This window comes from Hylobates moloch, unplaced genomic scaffold, assembly GCF_009828535.3.
Source record: "Hylobates moloch isolate HMO894 unplaced genomic scaffold, HMol_V3 SCAFFOLD_11, whole genome shotgun sequence".
Taxonomy (NCBI): domain Eukaryota; kingdom Metazoa; phylum Chordata; class Mammalia; order Primates; family Hylobatidae; genus Hylobates; species Hylobates moloch.
The window spans coordinates 41,805,610-41,828,796 of record NW_026652286.1 but is presented as its reverse complement, the minus strand read 5'-3'; the positions used below and the strand labels follow the sequence as shown (position 1 = coordinate 41,828,796).

General features: G+C 41.5%; 2 protein-coding genes and 1 pseudogene across 2 annotated transcripts; all 3 read right to left on the bottom strand.

Annotated features, from left to right (window-relative positions):
- Positions 1 to 255: 255 nt before the first annotated feature.
- On the bottom strand, positions 256 to 1,343 carry LOC116477328 (olfactory receptor 52L1). The gene has a single exon (XM_032168045.2). It carries the CDS (start codon positions 1,287 to 1,289, stop codon positions 300 to 302), a length of 990 nt encoding a protein of 329 aa, XP_032023936.1. The 5' UTR covers positions 1,290 to 1,343; the 3' UTR covers positions 256 to 299.
- Positions 1,344 to 8,233: 6,890 nt separating this feature from the next.
- On the bottom strand, positions 8,234 to 9,512 carry LOC116477327 (keratin, type I cytoskeletal 18-like; annotated as a pseudogene).
- A 12,327-nt stretch (positions 9,513 to 21,839) lies between these two features.
- Positions 21,840 to 22,933, bottom strand: LOC116477325 (olfactory receptor 56A4). Its single transcript, XM_032168044.2, has one exon. The coding sequence runs from the start codon at positions 22,779 to 22,781 to the stop codon at positions 21,840 to 21,842; it is 942 nt and encodes a 313-aa protein (XP_032023935.1). The 5' UTR covers positions 22,782 to 22,933.
- Between the last annotated feature and the right edge of the window lie 254 nt (positions 22,934 to 23,187).

Below are 23,187 nucleotides of genomic sequence, written 5' to 3'. Positions count from 1 at the left end.
GTGAGAAAGATGACACGTTCAGAGCTATCATCTATTTCTCCTATCCCCAAGTCCTACTGACACAAGGAGTAGAGAAATGTTGAAATCAAGAGCAATGGCAAAAATATTCACAAATCCAGATATCCAGGTACATCCCAATAAGCCAAGTATCTGCAGGTGTTCTTTAGCATGGCACTAGTAAGACTAGAAGGAATACTCACTGCAAAATGGTCTGTATTCATGTAATCTACATCAGTCATAGGCTCCTGGCTGCGCCCTCAGAATAAGCCTCTGAAGGAAACAATGAGAGTATGTTCAGATCAATCCTTTTGTGTAAACACTCTGAGCACTCGCTGGCGGATCTGCTGAGTCTTCACGCCATAGACAAGAGGATTGAGCGCAGGTGGCATGAGGAGATACAGTGTAGCCAGAAGAACATGGACATGATGGGGTACATGGTGACCAAAGCGGTGAGTGAGGAAGGAGAAAATTCCAGGGACATAGAAGACCAGGATGACACAAACATGAGATCCACATGTGCTAAACGCCTTAAGTCGGGCCTCACTCCCTGGTACCTTCAGCACTGCCTGGAGGATGTGGGCATAGGAAACACCAATGGCCAGAACATCCAGCCCGACCACAAGCAAGGTCACAGTCAGCCCATAAGCTCGATTGACTGTGGTTTCTGAGCAGGCAAGTTTCACAACAGCCATGTGTTCACAATAGGCATGGCCTATGACGGTGGCTTGGCAGAAGATAAGTTTTCGCAACAAAATGGGGAAGGGGATAAGAAGTAGTAATCCCCGCACCAGCACCACAATTCCGATGTGCCCTATGACCCCTGGATGCAGGATCGTGGAATGGTGCAAGGGGTGACAAATGGCTACATAGCGATCCAGAGCCATGGCCACAAGTACCCTTGACTCCATGGAGGAGAATGCATGGATGAAGAACATCTGGATCAGGCAGACAGTGTACCCAATCTCATGGGCATGAACCAGGAGCACTGCAAGGGCTTTGGGTGCAGTGGAGGAGGCCAGAACCAGGTCGATGGCAGCTAGCATGGACAGGAAGAGGTACATAGGTTGGTGCAAGGATGGGTCCATCCAGATGATGAAGAGAATGGTAACATTGCCCACTAGAGCAAGGAGGTAAAGGATGCCCAGGGGCAGTGCGATCCAGTGCTGGCTTTCCTCTAAACCCGGAATTCCTACCAGGAAAAAAGAAGGCTGGGGTAGCCTCCAGCTTGAATTGCTAAGGGGCATTATCAATGGCTTGGAGAGGAAAGAGAAAAAAGAAACCAAAGTCATGATTTCTGCATTCCTGCTACATTATCACATTGTCCAAATGGGGCAACCATCATCATGAGAAAAATAAAGTGACTTCAACTGCAGCTGAAGGGAATAAAGTTAGCTACAGGGAAGAAAATCTCCTTTGGTGGAGATAATTCTTTTACAAGTGAGACATCCTCATGTCTGAATTAATACAGGCTTAGTTTTGTTTTGAGATAAGAGTAAACATAAGCTGCTTTTGGAGAGATGCTTAAACTCTACTATTCACTTGCTTATATTTTGGAACTGTCAACTTCAAAGAGTTATTTTTATTAGTCTCTTGGTATTACTGACCACTGTAAATCAATCTGTTGTTTTTGAAATTAGTCTCCCTCAGTTTCCATGACATGGCACTCTAGAGTTTTTCCCCCTGTAGCCTCAGTCCCACCATTTTCTCTATCTCATTATGTTGTTGATTCCAGGGATCCATCCTCTCCTCTCTTCCCTATTCTGTACATTATCTCTTAATTGACTTCATTTATTCCCATGGTTTTAACTGTTTATATACTTTTATATCTTCCAAATTTATGTTTCTATACCCAAATATCCTTCTGAAATATAAATCCATTTTTCCATTTGCTTTCTGAATATCTATACACCACATCCTCAACATATTCAACATTGGATTAATTCACCGATTTTTCCCAAATTTGTTCTACTTACTTTTTGGCAGTAATTTTTAATTACATCCCTAGCTACCTACACAACCCAATCTAAAAACTTGGAACCTGCCTTTACTCATCATCCTCATCCCCTTTTATTCATTCACCAATTCGTGTTGACTTTATTTTAACCCCTCTTATATCCACTCCTTCTTCTCAACCTCCAATATCACTGCCTTAGTTCACACCTAACTTCTCTCACCTGGACTATTTCATAACATCTCTCTGCCTTTGTCATAAACACCTTCCCAATTCACTCTCAACCCTGAAGTCATGGGTTTTTTTCTAAAATGCAGATCTCATCATATCACTCCTAAGATTAAAATCCTTTGGTGAATTTATTGCATGGAATAAAATCATACTTTGAGACTGGCATAAAAGGTTATCAAAAGTTATCTTTTGTGCATTACTTTTGTCTTACAGTTGATATATTTCTACATATGTTTTACTAACCATCCCTGCATCCTTGGAGTTACATGTATACACCAAGCTTACCTATGCCTTTTGCGTAGTCTGTCTCCAAATTCCTTTATCTGAATTGGTCCTTCAAAATTCAAAGTCCACTGTTGCCCCTCAAAGGACTCATTGCCTGTGTCAGATGAATACTGATTATGTTCAGAGCACTTTATAATCTTCCTTTGTTCATCCATAACTTTCTGACTTATCTCTAGAAATTCTATCAGTGTCTTAATGGTTTGTTTTTTTAAAGAAACATATCTTATTATACTTTATAATTATAACATAGCATTGTGAACATTTCACAATGTGGTGAGATAAATAAAAGCAATGGAGGAAGACAGACTTGGTTTAAATTTTGTCCATTTCATATTCTAGGAATAAAACCTTGGCAGGATACTAAAACTCTCTCAGTCTTGATTTCCTTATTTTATAACTAACATCAATCTTACAGGTTTATTGTAAATATTAATTAAGTAATGTATGTAAAGTCTTGATATCTAGATTAGTCTACAAATTATAGTTATAATTATTTTAATATTAGCAATAGAAGATGACTGAGAATTAGATCACAGGCTTCTTTTTTTTCTTCTTTGTCTCCATGACTCTGCTTCTCTTTTTCAAACTTTTGATATGTTTACCTCTCATCATGATGTTATAACAAACAATTCAGTATCTTTGACAAACCCATGTTAACATGAAGGATCAAGATGCTGTGTTTAACTTTGTCTATGGGATTCACCCTTGAAATACTAAAAGAAAAAACTTGAAACTGAATATGTGTATGTAGATATGTTTGTCTTACAGGACAGGCGTAATCTGAAATAACTGTATTTTTCTCTGTTGGGGTGGTGGTGCACATGTGCGTGTAAAGATTAAAAAGTCAAGAATGACTTAGTTCTTGTGGATAATGCATCCATAGATTACTCAGAGCTCTTTTTGTACAAATTAATGATGACAATCATATTGCCCCAAAACTCTTAATATGATAGCTATAAAGTCTGAAATGCCACATGGGCATATATCTCCCAGGCTTCTCTGTTTTTCTTCTAGAATCAACTTGAAATAAAAATGATATTTTTATTGAGACATCCAGGGGAATCTCATAATCTTACAAAAATTCACCTCTCAGTGCTTAACATTCCACATAGAGAGAAAGTCCATTGTCTTTTTTGCCTACCTCCTTCCATTGCAAGCTTCAGCCCATTTCTCATTTTTTAGCTAAGGAGTCAGAGAACAGCTGTGCATTTGTGGAAGGCACTCAAGACTTGAATAGTAGCAGTGTGAGCAGAGCAGTAAGTCTAAAACCAAACTACAAAGGGAGCTCGCCCTGGGGCTGCTGAAATAAGTAAATAAATAAATAAGCAGAGAAGTAAATAAATAAAGTAAATAAAGTAAGAAGTAAGTAAATAAAGCAGAGAAGTAAATAAAGTAAATAAATAAATAAGCAGAGAAGCAGAGACACATGTAACTGAGTATAACCTGCTTCTACTTTGTGTTGCTTGGCTCGTAAGCCTAGAGTAAAAGTCTACAACTGCTTAGTAAATGTTAATTTTTAACTTATTTTAATTTAATTTCTGACTCAGAGGAGAGGAGGGTGGGAGGTGGATAAGGCATAAAAAAAATCCCCTATTGGGCACACTATACACTATTCAGGTAATGGGTACACTAAAAGCCCAGACTTCATCACTATACAATTCATCCATGTAACCAAAACCACTTGTACTCTTAAAGCTGTTGAATTTTTAAATAAATTGTAATTAATTGTTATTAAACAGGAGGTCCCTCTATGATTTTTAGAGGAAAAGCAGAAAGAACTTTATTCCCAGGAACCTAAAGGCAAAGCTGTATTTAGTTCTTCAACCACAAAGCAGAGGACAATTACCAAAGAGTAGATGTTGCTCAATTGGTACTTATTCGTCTAATTCAATCCAAGCAAACTTTCTTTTATGAAGTTGTGCTCAAATTCTGTAAGGTAGTATGACATGTCTCCTTTTCTTTCCTATTGTAATGGCTTTACGACTTTGTCCCTGCAGTAAGACCTCACACTCTAAGCCAGGCATCATGTCAGTCTTTAAAGAGCAGGGACTCTGCATTACTTATTTCAGCAGCCCCAGGGTGAGCTCCAGAAGCACCCAGAATCTAGTCGGCAATCAGTAATGTTGGCTGAATAAGTAAACACTCACATGATTAGATTAAAAAATAAATAAGTGTACTAGTGTCTTAAAAGACGGAGAATCACAGGAAGGTGATAAGGCAGAGGCTAAATTTAAGCATAGGAATCATGTAGCAAACAGTGGCGTGTCTTTTGAGGGTGTCACTGATTGAGCCTCGATATCTCTCACCTTAAGTGATGCTCTGGGTGCTTCATGGCAGAAAGAGATCTGCTGAATCTCTGCCGTAAAAGAAGATGGTGAAATCCTGGATGTGTTCAGAAATAAGAGGGTTCCTTTGGTCCCTAGTACTCTGTACTGCTTCTAGCAGGAAGAGAGGCTCCATCTGTGAGATATGATCTGTCCCTCTCTCCTCAATCTCCTTCTTAACAGTGGCCTGAACTCTATGATAGTGGGGAAAAAAAGAAGAGGCAAGAACTTATAGAACAGTAGGGGAGGGAGGTCACAGAAAGAGTGAGTCCATGATAATGACCTAATAAAAGAGGAAGATACAGAAATCAAACATTAAGAAGCAGAGCTCCACTCACAACATGGATAATAAAGTAAGCCTGGCACAGGGCACTGTCCTCCTGGTCTCCGGGCTGTCTTTGATGATGTACCCTTTAAAGTCTCTGGTCAGCCTGGAGGGAGACTCCGCAACACAGAGAGAACCAGGAAAGGGAGAAAATTCTCAGACTCTGGAAGGTCTGGGAATTTTCATGAAGAGTTTTCTGGAAAATTCAAGAAGGTTCCACTACAGTCTCTAGTTCAATCTCCATGATGACCTTCTGCCCTAACTTGTGGGTAACAAAGATGAAGAGGATTTTCTATTCAGAATGGCTGCACAGCAGTCTCTGAATGTCAAAGAGGACATCAAATGCATCCCTCGAGGTCTGTGCAGCTAAAATTTTCCAAAGATATGAAACATGAATACTAGCTCCGGCAAGACTTGGGTAAAGGTAGCAAATCAGCTGTATGTACATGCGCAATACATATGGTGAGGATGCCACCTAGGACCATGCCAAATGGCCCTGTGAATGCCTCAGGCTGACCATGAAGGCTTAAAGACATTGGTAGGTGTCCGCAGGCTCACAGGTTAGCTCTCAGCCCTCCCCTAATCATTCTCCATCTACATTCTTTTCTCTCCCTTTCCCCCACTCTCATAGAGTCCAGGCCACTGTTAACAAGGAGATTCAAGAGAGAGGGACAGGTCACATTTCATAGAAGAGCCTTCGTGTCTACTAGCATCTAAATGGTAGAAGCCAGGAGGAGAAAGTTTGTTTGAGGAGTCGGGCCAGGAGGGAACAACTATTCTAACTCAGAGGGAAATAAGCTTAAGACTACTAAGAAGTGTCAGATCAGAGGTATAAGGAGAGCCACACTACACAAGCCGAGAAATAACCCCTGTCACAAGGGCTCGGAGAAGGGCAGATTTCAGCTGGCCATAGTCTTCCCCCAACTGTAAACCCAGAAACTGACCTCATTTTCCACTGCTGAATTCCTGGGCACCAACTTGTCACTGTTTCTGTCATCTTCATCTGAAAGGAAAGTTTATCCTTGATACTTTCCCAGGGCAGTGATGGTGACTGTGAGCACCACTGGGCAAGCAAGATGTTATTACCAATTGGCAGGTCCCAGAGGACTCATAGACAACCTGGACAAAGCCTAAGTTAGCCCACAGATTGGCTGGAAAGGCACAGAGCTAAGGATACAGCCCACACGGATGGGTGATTGGGCAGAGAGGCCAAGCAGGGAGTGGCTCCTGCACCTAACCACGTGGACCGTGTCTGTCCAATGTTGGTCATTACCCGTAAGCCTGTACATCCCGACAGTGTGCTAGGAAACCTCATGCAGCGAGCTGGGAAATTTCACATTGCTCTGTGAGCTCAGACTTCTCATTCTCACAGAACAATCTTGGACCCCACTAAATTATTTAGTGGATGCTGCTGTTCAATGTGCTCATTCTTTCAGATGCTAGGAGCGTTGGCTGCTGGAAGTTCATAACTAAGTCACTCCCCTTTGGCCAAAGAGAGAGCCCTCACCATAGTTTACTTTTCCTTCTCCAACACAGTTCACACCCAATGACTGCTGATATAAGAATACAAAATATTGGCTCCCTTTCTTCGATCTTAAACAACACTGAAGAGTCATCCTAGCTCGAGAGGTCCCAATGGGTTAGCTGAGTCATCTGAGAAAACTAGATCATGGTTTAATTTCTTCTTCTGCCTCATTTTGCTCCTCTCACTCCCTGACAATCATTGTTCTCCTGTGTGTTTCTCGACAAACTTCCTGCATGCAAATCTCTGCTTCAGAGTATGTTTCTGAAAAAAGACAAATGCTGCCTGCCTCAGGTGAGTTGAGCATTTTGCCTCTCCCCTGTAGGACTGTGACAAACCGAAGGGCCTCAACCCCATTGCCATGGTGCATGTGGGACAAATAGGGCTTCTCCAACAGTCCATCCCAGGAAGTTCCCAATGAGATGGGCTGAGGCCTTCTCCATCTTATTTTTCCATCACCAAGCAGATCTTTTCCTTGGTCCCATCTCTGTTACCCAGTAACAAGCTTCCCACTGAAGTAACAGAGCTTCTCCACTAGGTGGAGCGAAGCTTCCCACTCCACCTAGTGGCCACATTCTCCTTGGGAATAAATAAGTAGATGGTAGATTGGTAAATTCGGTATCTACCAATTCCAGGTAGTCTATTAGATGTTCATAAATATCTATATGATAAAAAGGTTTTCACTAGTCATGGGATGACATATATTAAGTACATAGGACCTTCCCAGTCTGGGGAGTTCAGGAAAGCCCTCCCTATTCAAGTTAGTGCCCATAAGAATTGGTTAAAAGTGAAGGGAGGTGTGGGGATAGGCTGAGGATACAAACCTGTGAAGCAGGAGGAAAGGGACCTTGGTATTTTCAAAGACCTGAAAGGATTGTTAAAATTTGCGATTTTAGTACTCAGGAACTGAGCCTAGAGTTTAAGCAGGAACTGGAGCATGCTGGGTCTTTTAGGCCATGTTAAAAGGCCATGGAACACCATGAAGAATTTTAAGCAGAGGATTGAGACATGATCAAAATCTCATTAACAAAATATCATCCTATGAGAATGGATGAGAAGAGGTCAAGCATAGATAGTGGGAGACCTGTTAAAAAGCAAATGCAGCCATCTCTAGAAAGATGATACTCTTTCTTTAACACTCTGAAGAAGTCCACCCTCACCCATTTTTTTCATCAACAATGGCAGTTGTCCTAACGAGTGTTGGACCCTCCTAGACTCAGCTTTCCCCTCTTTTCTGAAAATGTAAAAACCTGTTTCTCAAAGGTGAGAATTAAGTGTAAATATAAGAAGATATATTTATAGGTTGGAAGACACAAACTGGCCCTTCCATTTTGCCTAATATGTTATAACTTTCCCTATACTCTGTAGCAGCCCTATAATGACTGTAAGAGAAATATTAATATAATGCAAACCACGTCATTTTAAATTTTTAGTAGCCATCTTTAAAAAGGAAAACATGTAAAATTGAATTTAATATGTTATTTTACTCAGCATATCTAAAGTATTATCACTTTAACATGTAACCAACATTTTTTTTAACTTCTGAACTTTTTATTGGCCTCCTGCTCCCTAAAGGGTACTCTGCTTTTGCTGGCTTAATGTCTCAGAACTTTGGTGTCATCAGTCTCAGACATCACTTTGCCGTCCACTGTCTGGAGGGTGGTAGTCTTTTGAATGGTTTGCATGGAGTTGGGGCTGTCCAAGGCAATGACCAAGACTGAAGTCTTCACTGTCTTCCAGCAGGCGGAGGTAGGTGGCCATCTCAGCTTCCAGCTTGACCTTGATGTTCAGCAGGGCTTCCTACTCCTGGGCCTGGCGCTGCCTCTCTGCTCAGGTCTCTACCAGCTCCGACTCCAGGTGCAGCAGGATCCCGTTGAACTGCTCCATCTGCAGGGCATAGCGGGCCTCCACCTCCCTCAGGCTGTTCTCTAAGCTGGCCTTCAGGTTTCTCATCCAGTCCAGGTCTATCTCCAAAGAATGGACTGTACATCTCAGCTCCATGAGCATCATCTCAGCAGCTCCGACCTTGGTGGACTGTGTGTGACCACTGTGGTGCTTTCCTCAATCTGCTGAGACCAGTATTTGTCCAGCTTCTCTCGGTTCTTCCCAGCCAGCTCGTCGTATTGTGTCTGATGTCTGCCATGATCTTGGTGAGGTCCTGAGATTTGGGGGCATCTATCTCCATGGTCAACCCAGAGCTGGCAATCTGGGCTTGTAGGCCTTTTACTTCCTCTTCATGGTTCTTCATGAAGAGCAGCTCCTCCTTGAGAGCCTCGATCTCTGTCTCCAGCTGCAGCTGAGTGACATTGGTGTCATCAATGACCTTGTGGAGCCCATGGATGTTGCTCTCCACAGACTGGCGCATGGCCAGTTCTGTCTCATACTTGATTCTAAAGTCATCGGCAGCAAGATGGGCATTGTCTATCTGCAGAACGATGCAGGCATTGTCCACAGTATTTGCGAAGATCTGAGCCCTCAGGACCTCAAAGGTCTTGAAGTAATGCCCCCAGTCTCTGACCTGGGGTCCCTTCCTCTCCAGGTGCTCCCAGATTTTGCTCTCCAGCTTTTAGTTCTCAGTCTCCAGGCCCCTCACTCTGTCCAGGTAGGAGGCCAGGCAGTCTTTCAGGCTTTGCATGGTCTCCTTCTCATTCTGGATGCTTGCCGTTCCTGCCAGACCCCCGGTCATCCCTGTGGCCAGGCCCCCGGACCCCAAGCCATCCGGAAACTGGTGGACCAGAATGTGGAGATCCGGGAACCCAAGCCCCTGACGCCTTCATAGACACTGGCCGCACTGCTGACTGGCTGGTTGCCATAGCTGGGCAGCTGGATGCAGCCCAGGGACCGGTAGTTGGTGAAGAAGGTGGAGTGAGTGGTGAAACTCCTGCTGTGCAGGTAGGAGAGTGAGAGAACAGGACTCAGCCTTTGCTGACCACCACTTTAACATGTAACCAATATTTTAAAGTGTGAAAGAGCTATTTTGTGTTATTCATTCTTTTTGCACTAAGTCTTCAAAATCAGATGTGCACTTTACACTTATAGCATGTTGCAGTTTGGACCGGCCACGTCTCAAGGGCTCATATGGCTCTTGACTGCTGTATTGAACAGCAGAGGTCTAGAGTTATGGGAAACTAAACACTCCTCCTTTTATTTTCCTTAGGATATAAGTTTAATCTTGGTGTTGGTCACATGGCACCATGACTCTTGAGTTGGATTGGATACAGGAACTTCTTTAATTTGTTTCAATTTCTGAGTCAGCTCAAAGTTACAGTTTTCATTGTCTTTTTCAATACTACCCATCAAGGTTCCTTTGGAGATTTCTTTTATTATGTTTTTAATTGACAGATTAAATGTCATGTGTTTATTGTGTACAACATGTTTTAAAGTATATATACAATGTGGAATAGTTACATCTAGCTAATTAGCATATGCACTACCTCACATAGGTATCATTTTTGTAGTGAGAACACAACTAAGCGTTCACTATCTTTTCATTTTTCAAGAATACAATATGTCATCATTAACTATAGTCACCATGCTGTGCAATAGATCTCTTGAACAGCCTCCTCTAATCTAACTGTAATTATTTATCTTTTGACCAATATCTCTCAATCTCTCTCTCCCACCTAACTGTCCAGACTCTGGTAACCACCATTCTACTGTCTAAGACTTTATAGAAAACTTTTTCATATTCTTCATTTCAGTGAGATCATGTGGTATTTGTCTTTTTGTCTTATTTCACTTAATATAATGTCCTCCAGGATCATCCCTACTGTAGCACATGACAGGATTTTGTTTCCCTTTATAGCAAAACATTAAATCAGTATATCAAAGAGATATCTATACTCCCATGTTTATTGCAGCACTATTTGCAATAGCAACATATGGAATCAACCTAACGTTATCAACAAATGAATGGGGAAAGAAAAAAATATTTTGTGGCTGAATAGTATAGCAACAAAAATCCTTCAGAGATTTCTTAGTAAACTGGTCTTTCAGATTTCATAATGGAAAGACCTCATTAAGAACAGAGATGATCAACACACCCGAAGTTCCCAGCTTAGCTCCTCATAGAATCTCTACCAGGGATTAGGACTTTCCAGCAACCTGTAGCCCAGTCTCTTTGTCTTAGAGTAGATATTACTCTTCCCCTACTCCTCCTACCTTAAACCAGAAGTTTTTTTTTTTAGAGCCAATGTGGCTATTCAGTAAAGAACTCCAAAATTTCTAGATGCCTCCAAATGTGGTAATAGGAGCACCATTCTTTCATATAAGATGTATTTGGAAACTACAACCAGATGTTGTTAACAAAGGATGACGAAAGGTAGAATTGGAATTAGAAACAACTACAGCTTCATATATACACCCAAATAGTCAGACTATACAAACTTACTTGTGGCCAGATTCCAAAGAAATAAGTCTATTTCTCTAGAGACATTGGCTTTGTTTCCAGTTGGTTATTACATTCTTTTTGCTGGGGCAATGAACAAAAGATAAAAATTAACCCCATGCCCAGTCTGAAGTTTTCTGAGGAGTATAGTGGCTTGAGCAATGGAAAAGGTTTTCTGTCCCAGACAGAGAAGCAGGAAAGAGCACTGAGAGCAAGGCAGGATGAGATGGGAAGCCCAGGAGGGAGAAATCAAGGTAGTTGAGATTAATGGCCCTATCTTTCCTGGTGCTTCCATGGCAATCTTCTCTAGGAGAGGTGAATTATAGTTGATAACATAAGCTCACTGAATCTCCTGGTCTACAGCTGTTATAGACAATAATGAATGAATTCAAGAACCTTCACTCTGGAAATCTCAGCTCTGTTTAAATGGGTAGTGTACAGCTCACATTAAAAAACTTTGCCCCCATGGGAAAGCAGGGCTACAGATTTTGGGATATTGGCAATATTGGCAGAATCTGAATCTTCAACCCCAGACCTGCTGCATTTCTACCAGAAGAATGAATGCTTCCTGCTTATATGGAACACCTGGGTCCCTACATGACTCTCATGCTCATTATTTTCCTGGTTCCAAAGCAGACTTAGCAGCTCAAGGATGCTGTACTGTAATTACTATTTGTGACTGTTTAATGCACCATCAGACCTACCCCTCTGAGGTTCCAGAAGCTGTTTTCCTGTCCTAAGCTCCACTCTGCCACTTCCCTCCCCACAGCCCACCAGGGCTAAGGCTATTTTAGGCATCTGAACCTAGAGCATAGGCCTATTCTTCAGGGAGGCATGGGAAGAAAACACAGAAGATAAAATCCAATATTGGGATAGTGATTAACAGGAAGAAAATTGAGGAAACATCAGGGAGACTTGAGGCATTACAAATAAAAATTAAAATCTTATATACTTGAAAAACAAATATTTCTAGACTTAGGAGAGAGAGAGAACTTCATTTCAGACTTTAGGTATACTCTTAGGAAAATTATGTTTAAATAAGAATTACATAGTATCCATAAACTGGGGTCATTTTATTATAGCCAGTATACAAAAATGGGCTATAAAGCCTAACTATATTACAGACATATCATTTTCCTATTACCTACATCACAGTGGCTTCAAAATTGGAATGGGCAAGTGGAATATTTGTTATTAATGATAAGAGCATGAAAATCCAACTCACTCACTGGACAGGTATAAGATTTGTCCAAATGGGGTGGAGCCAAGATGGCCGAATAGGAACAGCTCCGGTCTCCAGCTCCCAGCCTGAGCAACACAGAAGACGGGTGATTTCTGCATTTCTGCTTGAGGTACCGGTTTCATCTCACTAGGGAGTGCCAAACAGTGGGTGCAGGACAGTCGGTGAAGCGCACTGTGCGCGAGCAGAAGCAGGGCAAGGCATTGCCTCACTCGGGAAGCGCAAGGGGTCAGGGAGTTCCCTTTCCTAGTCAAAGAAAGGGGTAACAGACGGCACCTGGAATATCGGGTCAGTCCCACCCTAATACTGCACTTTTCCAATGGGCCTGGAAAACGGCACACTAGGAGATTGTGTCCCGCACCTGGCTCGGAGGGTCGTATGCCCATGGAGTCTCACTGATTGCTAGCACAGCAGTCTGAGATCAAGCTGCAAGGTGGCAGCGAGGCTGGGGGAGGGGTGCCCGCCATTGCCCAGGCTTGCTTAAGTAAACAAAGCAGCCAGGAAGCTCGAACTGGGTGGAGCCCACCACAGCTCAAGGAGGCCTGCCTGCCTCTGTAGGCTCCACCTCTGGGGGCAGGGCACAGACAAACAAAAAGTCAGCAGGAACGTCCTCAGAATTAAATGTCCCTGTCTGACTGACAGCTTTGAAGAGAGTAGTGGTTCTCCCAGCACGCAGCTGGAGATCTGAGAATGGACAGACTGTCTCCTAAAGTGGGTCCCTCACCCCTGAGCAGCTTAACTGGGAGGCATCCCCCTAGTAGGGACAGACTGACACCTCACTCGGCCGGGTACTCCTCTGAGACAAAACTTCCAGAGGAACTATCAGACAGCTGAATTTGTGGTCTCACAAAAATCCGCTGTTCTGCAGCCACCGCTGCTGACACCCAGCCAAACAGGGTCTGGAGTGGACCTCTAGTAAACTCCAACAGACCTGCAGCTGAGGGTCCTGTCTGGTAGAAGGAAAACTAACAAACAGAAAGGACTTCAACACCAAAAACCCATCTGTACATCACCATCATCAAAGACCAAAAGTAGATAAAACCACAAAGATGGGGAAAAAACAGAGCAGAAAAGCTGGAAACCCTAAAAAGCAGAGCACCTCTCCTCCTCCAAAGGAACGCAGTTCCTCACCAGCAACGGAACAAAGCTGGATGGAGGATGACTTTGACGAGTTGAGAGAAGAAGACTTCAGACGATCAAACTACTCTGAGCTATGGGAGGAAATTCAAAACAATAACAAAGAAGTTAAAAACTTTGAAAAAAAATTAGAAGAACGGATAACTAGAATAACCAATGGAGAGAAGGGCTTAAAGGAGCTGATGGAGGTGAAAGCCAAGTTTCGAGAACTACGCGAAGATTGCAGAAGCCTCAGTAGCAGATGCGATCAACTGGAAGAAAGGGTATCAGTGATGGAAGATGAAATGAATGAAATGAAGTCAGAAGGGAAGTTTAGAGAAAAAAGAATAAAAAGAAATGAACAAAGCCTCCAAGAAATTTGGGACTATGTGAAAAGACCAAACCTACGTCTGATTGGTGTACCTGAAAATGGCGGGGAGAATGGAACCAAGTTGGAAAACACTCTGCAAGATATTATCCAGGAGAACTTCCCCAATCTAGCAAGGCAGGCCAACATTCAGATTCAGGAAATACAGAGAACGCCACAAAGATACTCCTCGAGAAGAGCAACTCCAAGACACATAATTGTCAGATTCACCAAAGTTGAAATGAAGGAAAAAAGGTTAAGGGCAGCCAGAGAGAAAGGTTGGGTTACCCACAAAGGGAAGCCCATCAGACTAACAGCGGATCTCTTGGCAGAAACTCTACAAGCCAGAAGAGAGTGGGGGCCAATATTCAACATTCTTAAAGAAAAGAATTTTCAACCCAGAATTTCATATCCAGCCAAACTAAGCTTCATAAGTGATGGAGAAATAAACTACTTTACAGACAAGCAAACGCTGAGTGATTTTGTCACCACCAGGCCTGCCCTAAAAGAGCTCCTGAAGGAAGCACTAAACATGGAAAGGAACAACCGGTACCAGCCACTGCAAAAACATGCCAAATTGTAAAGACCATCGAGGCTAGGAAGAAACTGCATCAACTAATGCGCAAGATAACCAACTAACATCATAATGACAGGATCAGATTCACACATAACAATATTAACGTTAAATGTAAATGGGCTAAATGCTCCAATTAAAAGACAAAGACTGGAAAACTGGATAAGGAGTCAGGACCCATCAGTGTGCTGTATTCAGGAAACCCATCTCACGTGCAGAGACACACATAGACTCAAAATAAAGGGATGGAGGAAGATCTACCAAGCAAATGGAAAACAAAAAAAGGCAGGGATTGCAATCCTAGTCTCTGATAAAATAGACTTTAAACCAACAAAGATCAAAAGAGACAAAGAAGGCCATTACATAATGGTAAAGGGATCAATTCAACAAGAAGAGCTAACTATCCTAAATATATATGCACCCAACACAAGAGCACCCAGATTCATAAAGCAAGTCCTGAGTGACCTACAAAAGGACTTAAACTCCCACACAATAATAATGGGAGATTTTAACACCCCACTGTCAACACTAGACAGATCAACGAGACAGAAAGTTAACAAGGATATCCAGGAATTGAACTCAGCTCTACACAAAGTGGACCTAATAGACATCTACAGAACTCTCCACCCCAAATCAACAGAATATACATTTTTTTCAGCACCACACCACACCTATTCCAAAATTGACCACATAGTTGGAAGTAAAGCTCTCCTCAGCAAATGTAAAAGAACAGAAATTAGAACAAACTGTCTCTCAGACCACAGTGCAATCAAACTAGAACTCAGGATTAAGAAACACACTCAAAACTGCTCAACTACATGGAAACTGAACAACCTGCTCCTGAATGACTATTGGGTACATAATGAAATGAAGGCAGAAATAAAGATGTTCTTTGAAACCAACGAGAACAAAGACACAACATACCAGAATCTCTGGGACACGTTCAAAGCAGTGTGTAGAGGGAAATTTATAGCACTAAATGCCCACAAGAGAAAGCAGGAAAGATCGAAAATTGACACCCTAACATCACAATTAAAAGAACTAGAAAAGCAAGAGCAAACACATTCAAAAGCTAGCAGAAGGCTAGAAATAACTAAAATCAGAGCAGAACTGAAGGAAATAGAGACACAAAAAAACCCTTCAAAAAATTAATGAATCCAGGAGCTGGTTTTTTGAAAAGATCAACAAAATTGATAGACCGCTAGCAAGATTAATAAAGAAGAAAAGAGAGAAGAATCAAATAGATGCAATAAAAAATGAAAAAGGGGATATCACCACCAATCCCACAGAAACACAATCTACCATCAGAGAATACTACAAACGCCTCTATGCAAATAAACTAGAAAATCTAGAAGAAATGGATAAATTCCTCGACAAATACACCCTCCCAAGACTAAATCAGGAAGAAGTTGAATCTCTGAATAGACCAATAACAGGTTCTGAAATTGTGGCAATAATCAATAGCTTACCAACCAAAAGGAGTCCAGGACCTGATGGATTCACAGCCGAATTCTACCAGACGTACAAGGAGGAACTGGTACCATTCCTTCTGAAACTATTCCAATTGATAGAAAAAGAGGGAATCATCCCTAACACATTTTATGAAGCAAGCATCATCCTGATACCAAAGCCTGGCAGAGACGTAACCAAAAAAGAGAATTTCAGACGAATATCCTTGATGAACATTGATGCAAAAATCCTCAATAAAATACTGGCAAACCGAATCCAGCAGCACATCAAAAAGCTTATACACCATGATCAAGTGGGCTTCATCCCTGGGATGCAAGGCTGGTTCAACATACACAAATCAATAAATGTAATCCAGCATATAAACAGAACCAAAGACAAAAACCACATGATTATCTCAATAGATGCAGAAAAGGCCTTTGACAAAATTCAACAACGCTTCATGCTAAAAACTCTCAATAAATTAGGTATTGATGGGATGTATCTCAAAATAATAAGAGCTATCTATGACAAACCCACAGCCAATATGATTCTGAACGGGCAAAAACTGGAAGCATTCCCTTTGAAAACAGGCACAAGACAGGGATGCCCTTTCTCACCACTCCTATTCAACATAGTGCTGGAAGTTCTGGCCAGAGCAATCAGGCAGGAGAAGGAAATAAAGGGTATTCAATTAGGAAAAGAGGAAGTCAAATTGTCCCTGTTTGCAGATGACATGATTGTATATCTGGAAAATCCCATCGTCTCAGCCCAAAATCTCCTTAAGCTGATTAGCAACTTCAGCAAAGTCTCAGGATACAAAATCAATGTACAAAAATCACAAGCATTCTTGGACACCAATCACAGACAAACAGAGAGCCAAATCATGAGTGAACTCCCATTCACAATTGCTTCAAAGAGAATAAAATACCTAGGAATCCAACTTACAAGGGATGTGAAGGACCTCTTCAAGGAGAACTACAAACCACTGCTCAATGAAATAAAAGAGGATACAAACAAGTGGAAGAACATTCCATGCTCATGGGTTGGAAGAATCAATATCATGAAAATGGCCATACTGCCCAAGGTAATTTATAGATTCAATGCCATCCCCATCGAGTTACCAATGACTTTCTTCACAGAATTGGAAAAAACTACTTTAAAGTTCATATGAAACCAAAAAAGAGCCCGCATCGCCAAGTCAATCCTAAGCCAAAAGAACAAAGCTGGAGGCATCACGCTACCTGACTTCAAACTATACTACAAGGCTACAGTAACCAAAACAGCATGGTACTGGTACCACAACAGAGACATAGATCAATGGAACAGAACAGAGCCCTCAGAAATGATGCCGCATATCTACAACTATCTGATCTTTGACAAACCTGACAAAAACAAGAAATGGGGAAAGGATTCCCTATTTAATAAATGGTGCTGGGAAAACTGGCTAGCCGTATGTAGAAAGCTGAAACTGGATCCCTTCCTTACACCTTATACAAAAATTAATTCAAGATGGATTAAAGACTTAGATGTTAGACCTAAAACCATTAAAATCCTACAAGAAAACCTAGGCAATACCATTCAGGACATAGGCGTGGGCAAGGACTTCATGTCTAAAACCGCAAAAGCAATGGCAACAAAAGCCAAAATTGACAAATGGGATCTCATTAAACTAAAGAGCTTCTGCACAGCAAAAGAAACTACCATCAGAGTGAACAGGCAACCTACAGAATGGGAGAAAATTTTTGCAACCTACTCATCTGACAAAGGGCTAATATCCAGAATCTACAATGAACTCAAACAAATTTACAAGAAAAAAACAAACAACCCCATCAAAAAGTGGGCAAAGGACATGAACAGACACTTCTCAAAAAAAGACATTGATGCAGCCAAAAAACACATGAAGAAATGCTCATCATCACTGGCCATCAGAGAAATGCAAATCAAAACCACAGTGAGATACCATCTCACACCAGTTAGAATGGCCATCATTAAAAAATCACGAAACAACAGGTGCTGGAAAGGATGTGGAGAAATAGGAACACTTTTACACTGTTGGTGGGACTGTCAACTAGTTCAACCATTGTGGAAGTCAGTGTGGTGATTCCTCAGGGATCTAGAACTAGAAATACCATTTGACCCAGCCATCCCATTACTGGGTATGTACCCAAAGGACTATAGATCATGCTGCTATAAAGACACACGCACATGTATGTTTATTGCGGCACTACTCACAATAGCAAAGAGTTGGAACCAACCCAAATGTCCAACAACGATAGACTGGATTAAGAAAATGTGGCACATATACACCATGGAATACTCTGCAGCCATAAAAAAGGATGAGTTCATGTCCTTTGTAGGGACATGGATGAGACTGGAAAACATCATTCTCAGTAAACTATCGCAAGGACAAAAAACCAAACACCGCATGTTCTCACTCATAGGTGGCAATTGAACAATGAGAACTCATGGACACAGGAAGGGGAACATCACACTCCGGGGACTGTTGTGGGGTTGGGGGAGGGGGGAGGGACAGCATTAGGAGATATACCTAATGCTAAATGATGAGGTAATGGGTGCAGGAAATCAACATGGCACATGGATACATATGTAACAAACCTGCACATTGTGCACATGTACCCTAAAACCTAAAGTGTAATAAAAATTAAAAAAATAAAAAAAAAAAGATTTGTCCAAATGTGTGTGACAGTGAAGGAAAAATGCCTTGGAAAGCCTCTCGGTACCAACAATAGGAGTGAGGAAACTGGAGAGGATGCTGAGACACAATCCTCTCTCTTTCTCACCTCACAAGTCTGGGCTCCAAGAATGAGATGGTGGGATGACAATTGTGTTGCAGAAAATGGTGGATAACTGGGTGAGATTCTACCTATGTCACTTTGAACTTCTCTCTCTGTCTTCCAAAGGAAACCTTGGGTTGCGTATCAGCTCACCTCCTCTGGCCAAGCTAGGACTGACCATAAATAATGCCTGAGGATAGAGATGGTTTCATTACACACTACCTGTTACCCTTCCAACCCTATCACCTCTTCCTAGAGAAAAGAAAATATCCCAGGGAGACTCCTGCTACAGTCTGATTTATGTATTGTCTGTGTGCCTGAACCAGAGGCCCTCACTTAGGAAGATTCTAAATTAGGAAGGATAATAAAGCAAAAAAAAAGGGGGAAATTATGATAGAAGGGAGAGTGGTAGACAAAAGTGATAACACCAAGGATAGGGACTATCACTCTTTTCTATTGAAAATGCTTCAGAAGCAGTGAGTAATAACTGAACAGCTTTTCTCAGATGAAGCGCCAAGTAACACCTGATTTTGAGAGAAGTTGCAGAAGTTATGCTACCCCAAGAAGAAAAGTTGGACTAATATAAGAACCCAATAGGACACTCTGGAGAAAATATGTAACACAGCATTTATGGACAGTGTTTATTTCATTTGCTATTTTATAAGTAAACTGAGAGTGAGGATTCTTAACACTGCTTTGAGCAGGGATTGCAAAGCAGTCAAGCCTCTGCACACTGTGTGGTCATGAATTACGAAGATAATTTACCAAGACAGCTGCTTGGACTTGGTGAAAACAGTTTCCTATTTTATGATTATTGTGTCATGCTCTCTCAAACATACAAGATGGGATGTTGGTACAATTTGGAGGGGCAAGTGGCATTGGAAGCCTGGTAGCCTTAAAGAATGTGAGCACTGGAGTGGTATTATAGCCACATATCTTCAATGGCTGTCCCTACGTGTTTCTGAAGGGATGCTTGTGGAGAGCCTCGTGGTGCACCCAGACTGAAATGGATATAAATAGGCTATGTTCAATTAAAGGTCTTATGGGGCACCCAATAGTTTGGAGTTCCTACATGATAACCCTCACATAAGCAAGAGAACTCAAGAAAATAAACTAGCAACAAAAATAACTAGAGGGAAAGAGGAGGACTCAAATTCCATGGATACCTTACACCCCAAGGTAAATAAGGTGTGCAATAATGGTCAGCCCATTATTCAGAGGGCAGCAGGGGAAGCAGCATGCTTGGGGAAATAATAATAATAATAAATCATTCAGTGTGTATATAATTTAATGTGTATATACTTACTGTACAAAAACTTTTAATTCACTCTTTGAAAAAACAATAAAAAATAAATTAACACCATTTTCAAGGTATTAAAGCCAGAATTTATGAGTTTAGCCAAAGTTCACAAAATCTGAGTACACAAATTTAGCCATATTATTTTACCTGAGAATAAAATTCCAGTTGTCCAGACTGTCTCAATCCTAATGGTCTTCACTATATAGAGGTTCATTTTGTGCTGGCTAAAAATAAGGCTCTCTGTTAGGTACTATAAGGACATATACTAGTATAAGATTTTATTGTTTCCAAGTAGTTATCAAAGAAAATGAGAGATAAGAGATCACTTATAAAATGTTCTACACATTTTGTTCAACACATTTTTATTTTAAATTTATCTGTATAAGAGACAGTAAAAGTAGCCATGCAGAATTTTAAAGATGAATAAAATACTCTCAACCTAAAAGAAGCTTATGACAGTGTCATAGAAAGAAATACAGCCACACAAGATGCAAGACTAATGATTCCAGTTGGGAGAATCAGGGAAGGAAGACCTACTGTGGGAGGTGGCATTTGAATTAAACCTGGTAGGAAAGATGGGGTTTGGCAAATGGTGATAATGGTAAAAGAAGGCTGATCTGAGAAGCATCAAATGATTGAAGAGAAAGAGCAAAATGGGAATAAGTAATTTTCAAGAAACAATGAGCAGCCCATTTGGGCTACAGTAGCAGAGAAAACAAAGTTTAAGATAAGTTGAAAGTATGTTAGGGCTAGAATATAGGAGGTCTGTAATAAAAAATGCTGTAACATATAAATTTTTTTAACACTGTAGAGATATTAATTTTAATGCAAGTCATTCAGCAAAGATAAGCTTCAGTACAAATGAAAGTAGGATAGTCCAATTGCGACAGTTGTCAAACAATGCTTGGACAAATGATGGACTTGAAATCTTAATTTGCATCCCCAAAAGAGACAGATTAAGACTGTTTAATATTCCTTGGGGATACTGAACTGTGTGGCATCATTAAGAAGGAAATGCCAAAATAGTAGAATACACTATTCTGTGAGAAACAAACCCTAGAACTTTCATGTCTGGGAAACTGTTGGCAGCTTTGCCAGCCCCAGCTCAGGAGGGAGGCTGCAGCAAACAGCAACAGAGGGAATGAATAGGATGGCTCATTTGTGCCTTGGATAGGCAGTTCAAGGTGGGATAGGAACTAGGATTACAATGACACGAAGATGAAGATGATGAAGAAAAGAACATAAAGCACTTCAAACAATACAACTCCTCCCCAACCTAAAAATCCTAAAACATTGTCAACCTCATTTACAAACCAAAAACCGAAGAAAGAAAATCTAAGTAGAGAGAAAGAATAGGAAATGCTGCCCTCAGAGAGGTGGTATAGACTGAATATCTTAACTGGGTCTAGGAGAATTTTAGGAGCCAGTGAATAGCACATGTGCCTCAGGTGCCATGGAAGAGAGTCAGGGTATTCAGGGCAAGGCACTAAATCCCAAGTTGTTCCAGGGTCAACATCTATACTTAACCCAAGCCATGCCTTCATCGCACCCAAGCCAGGTAGCCGTCTGCCAGGCTGAATCAGAGACAGGAAATAAATCAGTGTCATTTGCAAATCAGAAGACAGGCTTATCTTTTTAAGGGCATTATATATAATTTGTTTCTTTAGTGGTCAAACACTTCCATTCTAATACAGCTCCATTTGTCAAAGTCTTGGCAAGATTCTTCATTGCAGATTAGATCAGGAAAAATTCCAAAGTAACCATAGAATCCAGAAAAGGGAGGTTTCCTTTCAAGCAACAGAAAACAAAGATTCACAAATAAATGTGTTCATTGTTGCGTGAGATATTGAGAACAGAAGAATCGGAACTCAGGCCAGGATTTAAAAGTGAAATTTCCTTTCCAACATAAAAATAATTCCCTATTTCCCAATTTTCATTAACAACTTTAAAGGTGGATCAAATCCTTTTTACTCTTACAACCTCTTCAGCAGGTTTTGGATTCCCTGCTTGATCTCCTTGGTTCTCACACCATAAACAATGGGGTTCAGAGCTGGGGGAATGAGGTGGTGTAGGATGTTGAGCAGAATGGGGACATCTGGAGGAATTCTCTTCCTGGCCAGGTTAGTGATGACCAGAACCAGCAGGACCGTGCTGAAGAAGAGGATGAGGATGAAGTGGGAACCACACGTGCTCAAGGCCTTGGCTGCAGCACCCTCTGCCTTGATCCTTAGCACAACTTTCAGTATAAAACAATAGGAGATAACAATAAGGATAAGGTCAGAACCCAACAGGGTCCAGCCTGCCACAAACTGGTAGAGCTGATTGAAAGTGATGTCATCACAGGAGAGTTTGGACACAGAGAGGTTAGTGCAGATGCAGTTCTTGATTATGTTTCCTGCACAGTATCTGAGCCTGGCAGAAAGCATGGGAACAGGAAGAGAAACAACGGCATTGCGGGCTATAACAAAGACCACAGCCCTAGCCACAAACTGGTCAGTGATGATAGACGGGTATCTCAATGGATGGCAGATGGCCACATAACGGTCATAGGCCATGACCATGAATGTACAAGACTCCATGGTCAAAAAACTGTTCATGATGAACATCTGGAGGAAGCAGGCTGGGAAGCTGATCGACCTGAGGTCAAACCAGAAGATGGCCAGGACCTTGGGGATGACAGTGAGGCAGAGCACGATGTCCAGCAGGGAGAGAAGGCTGAGCAGGTAGTACAGGGGCTGGTGCAGAGAGGCCTCCAGCTGTATGGTGATCAGGAGGGTGGTGTTAGCCCCCATGGCCAGGAGGAAGAAAAGGCTGAGGGGCAGGGAGAGCCAGTGCTGCCAACTCTGGAAGTTGGGGAAGCAGATGAGGAGGAATTCAGAGACTGGGGCAGTGGAGTCATTGCTGGATGATGCCATGTAAAGTTTTCTGATCAATCTGGAGATCCGGGGTACCTTAAAATGTAGGAGAGAAGTACAGAAACATACAAGATATGTGTTTTAGATGTAGTAGAGTGTGGGTTTCCACTGAGGCTTTCTATCTGTCCCAATAAAGTTTTTAAAATTACTGTCGTCAGCTTCCCTTATATTTAACCAAGTATGTATCATATGCCAGCCACAATGTTTTATATCCATGATCTCATTTCATCCTTTTAAACAATACTAAGGAGTAATTAATATTGTTATCCTAATGTTATAGATAATAAAGTAGAGATAATGGAAAATTGTAAGAAGAATCTTCTACCACCATGCAGTTTAAAAACCAGCAATCACAAGTATCATTTATTGTCATGCGTTTATATGATTTCAGTACACTTTACTAATT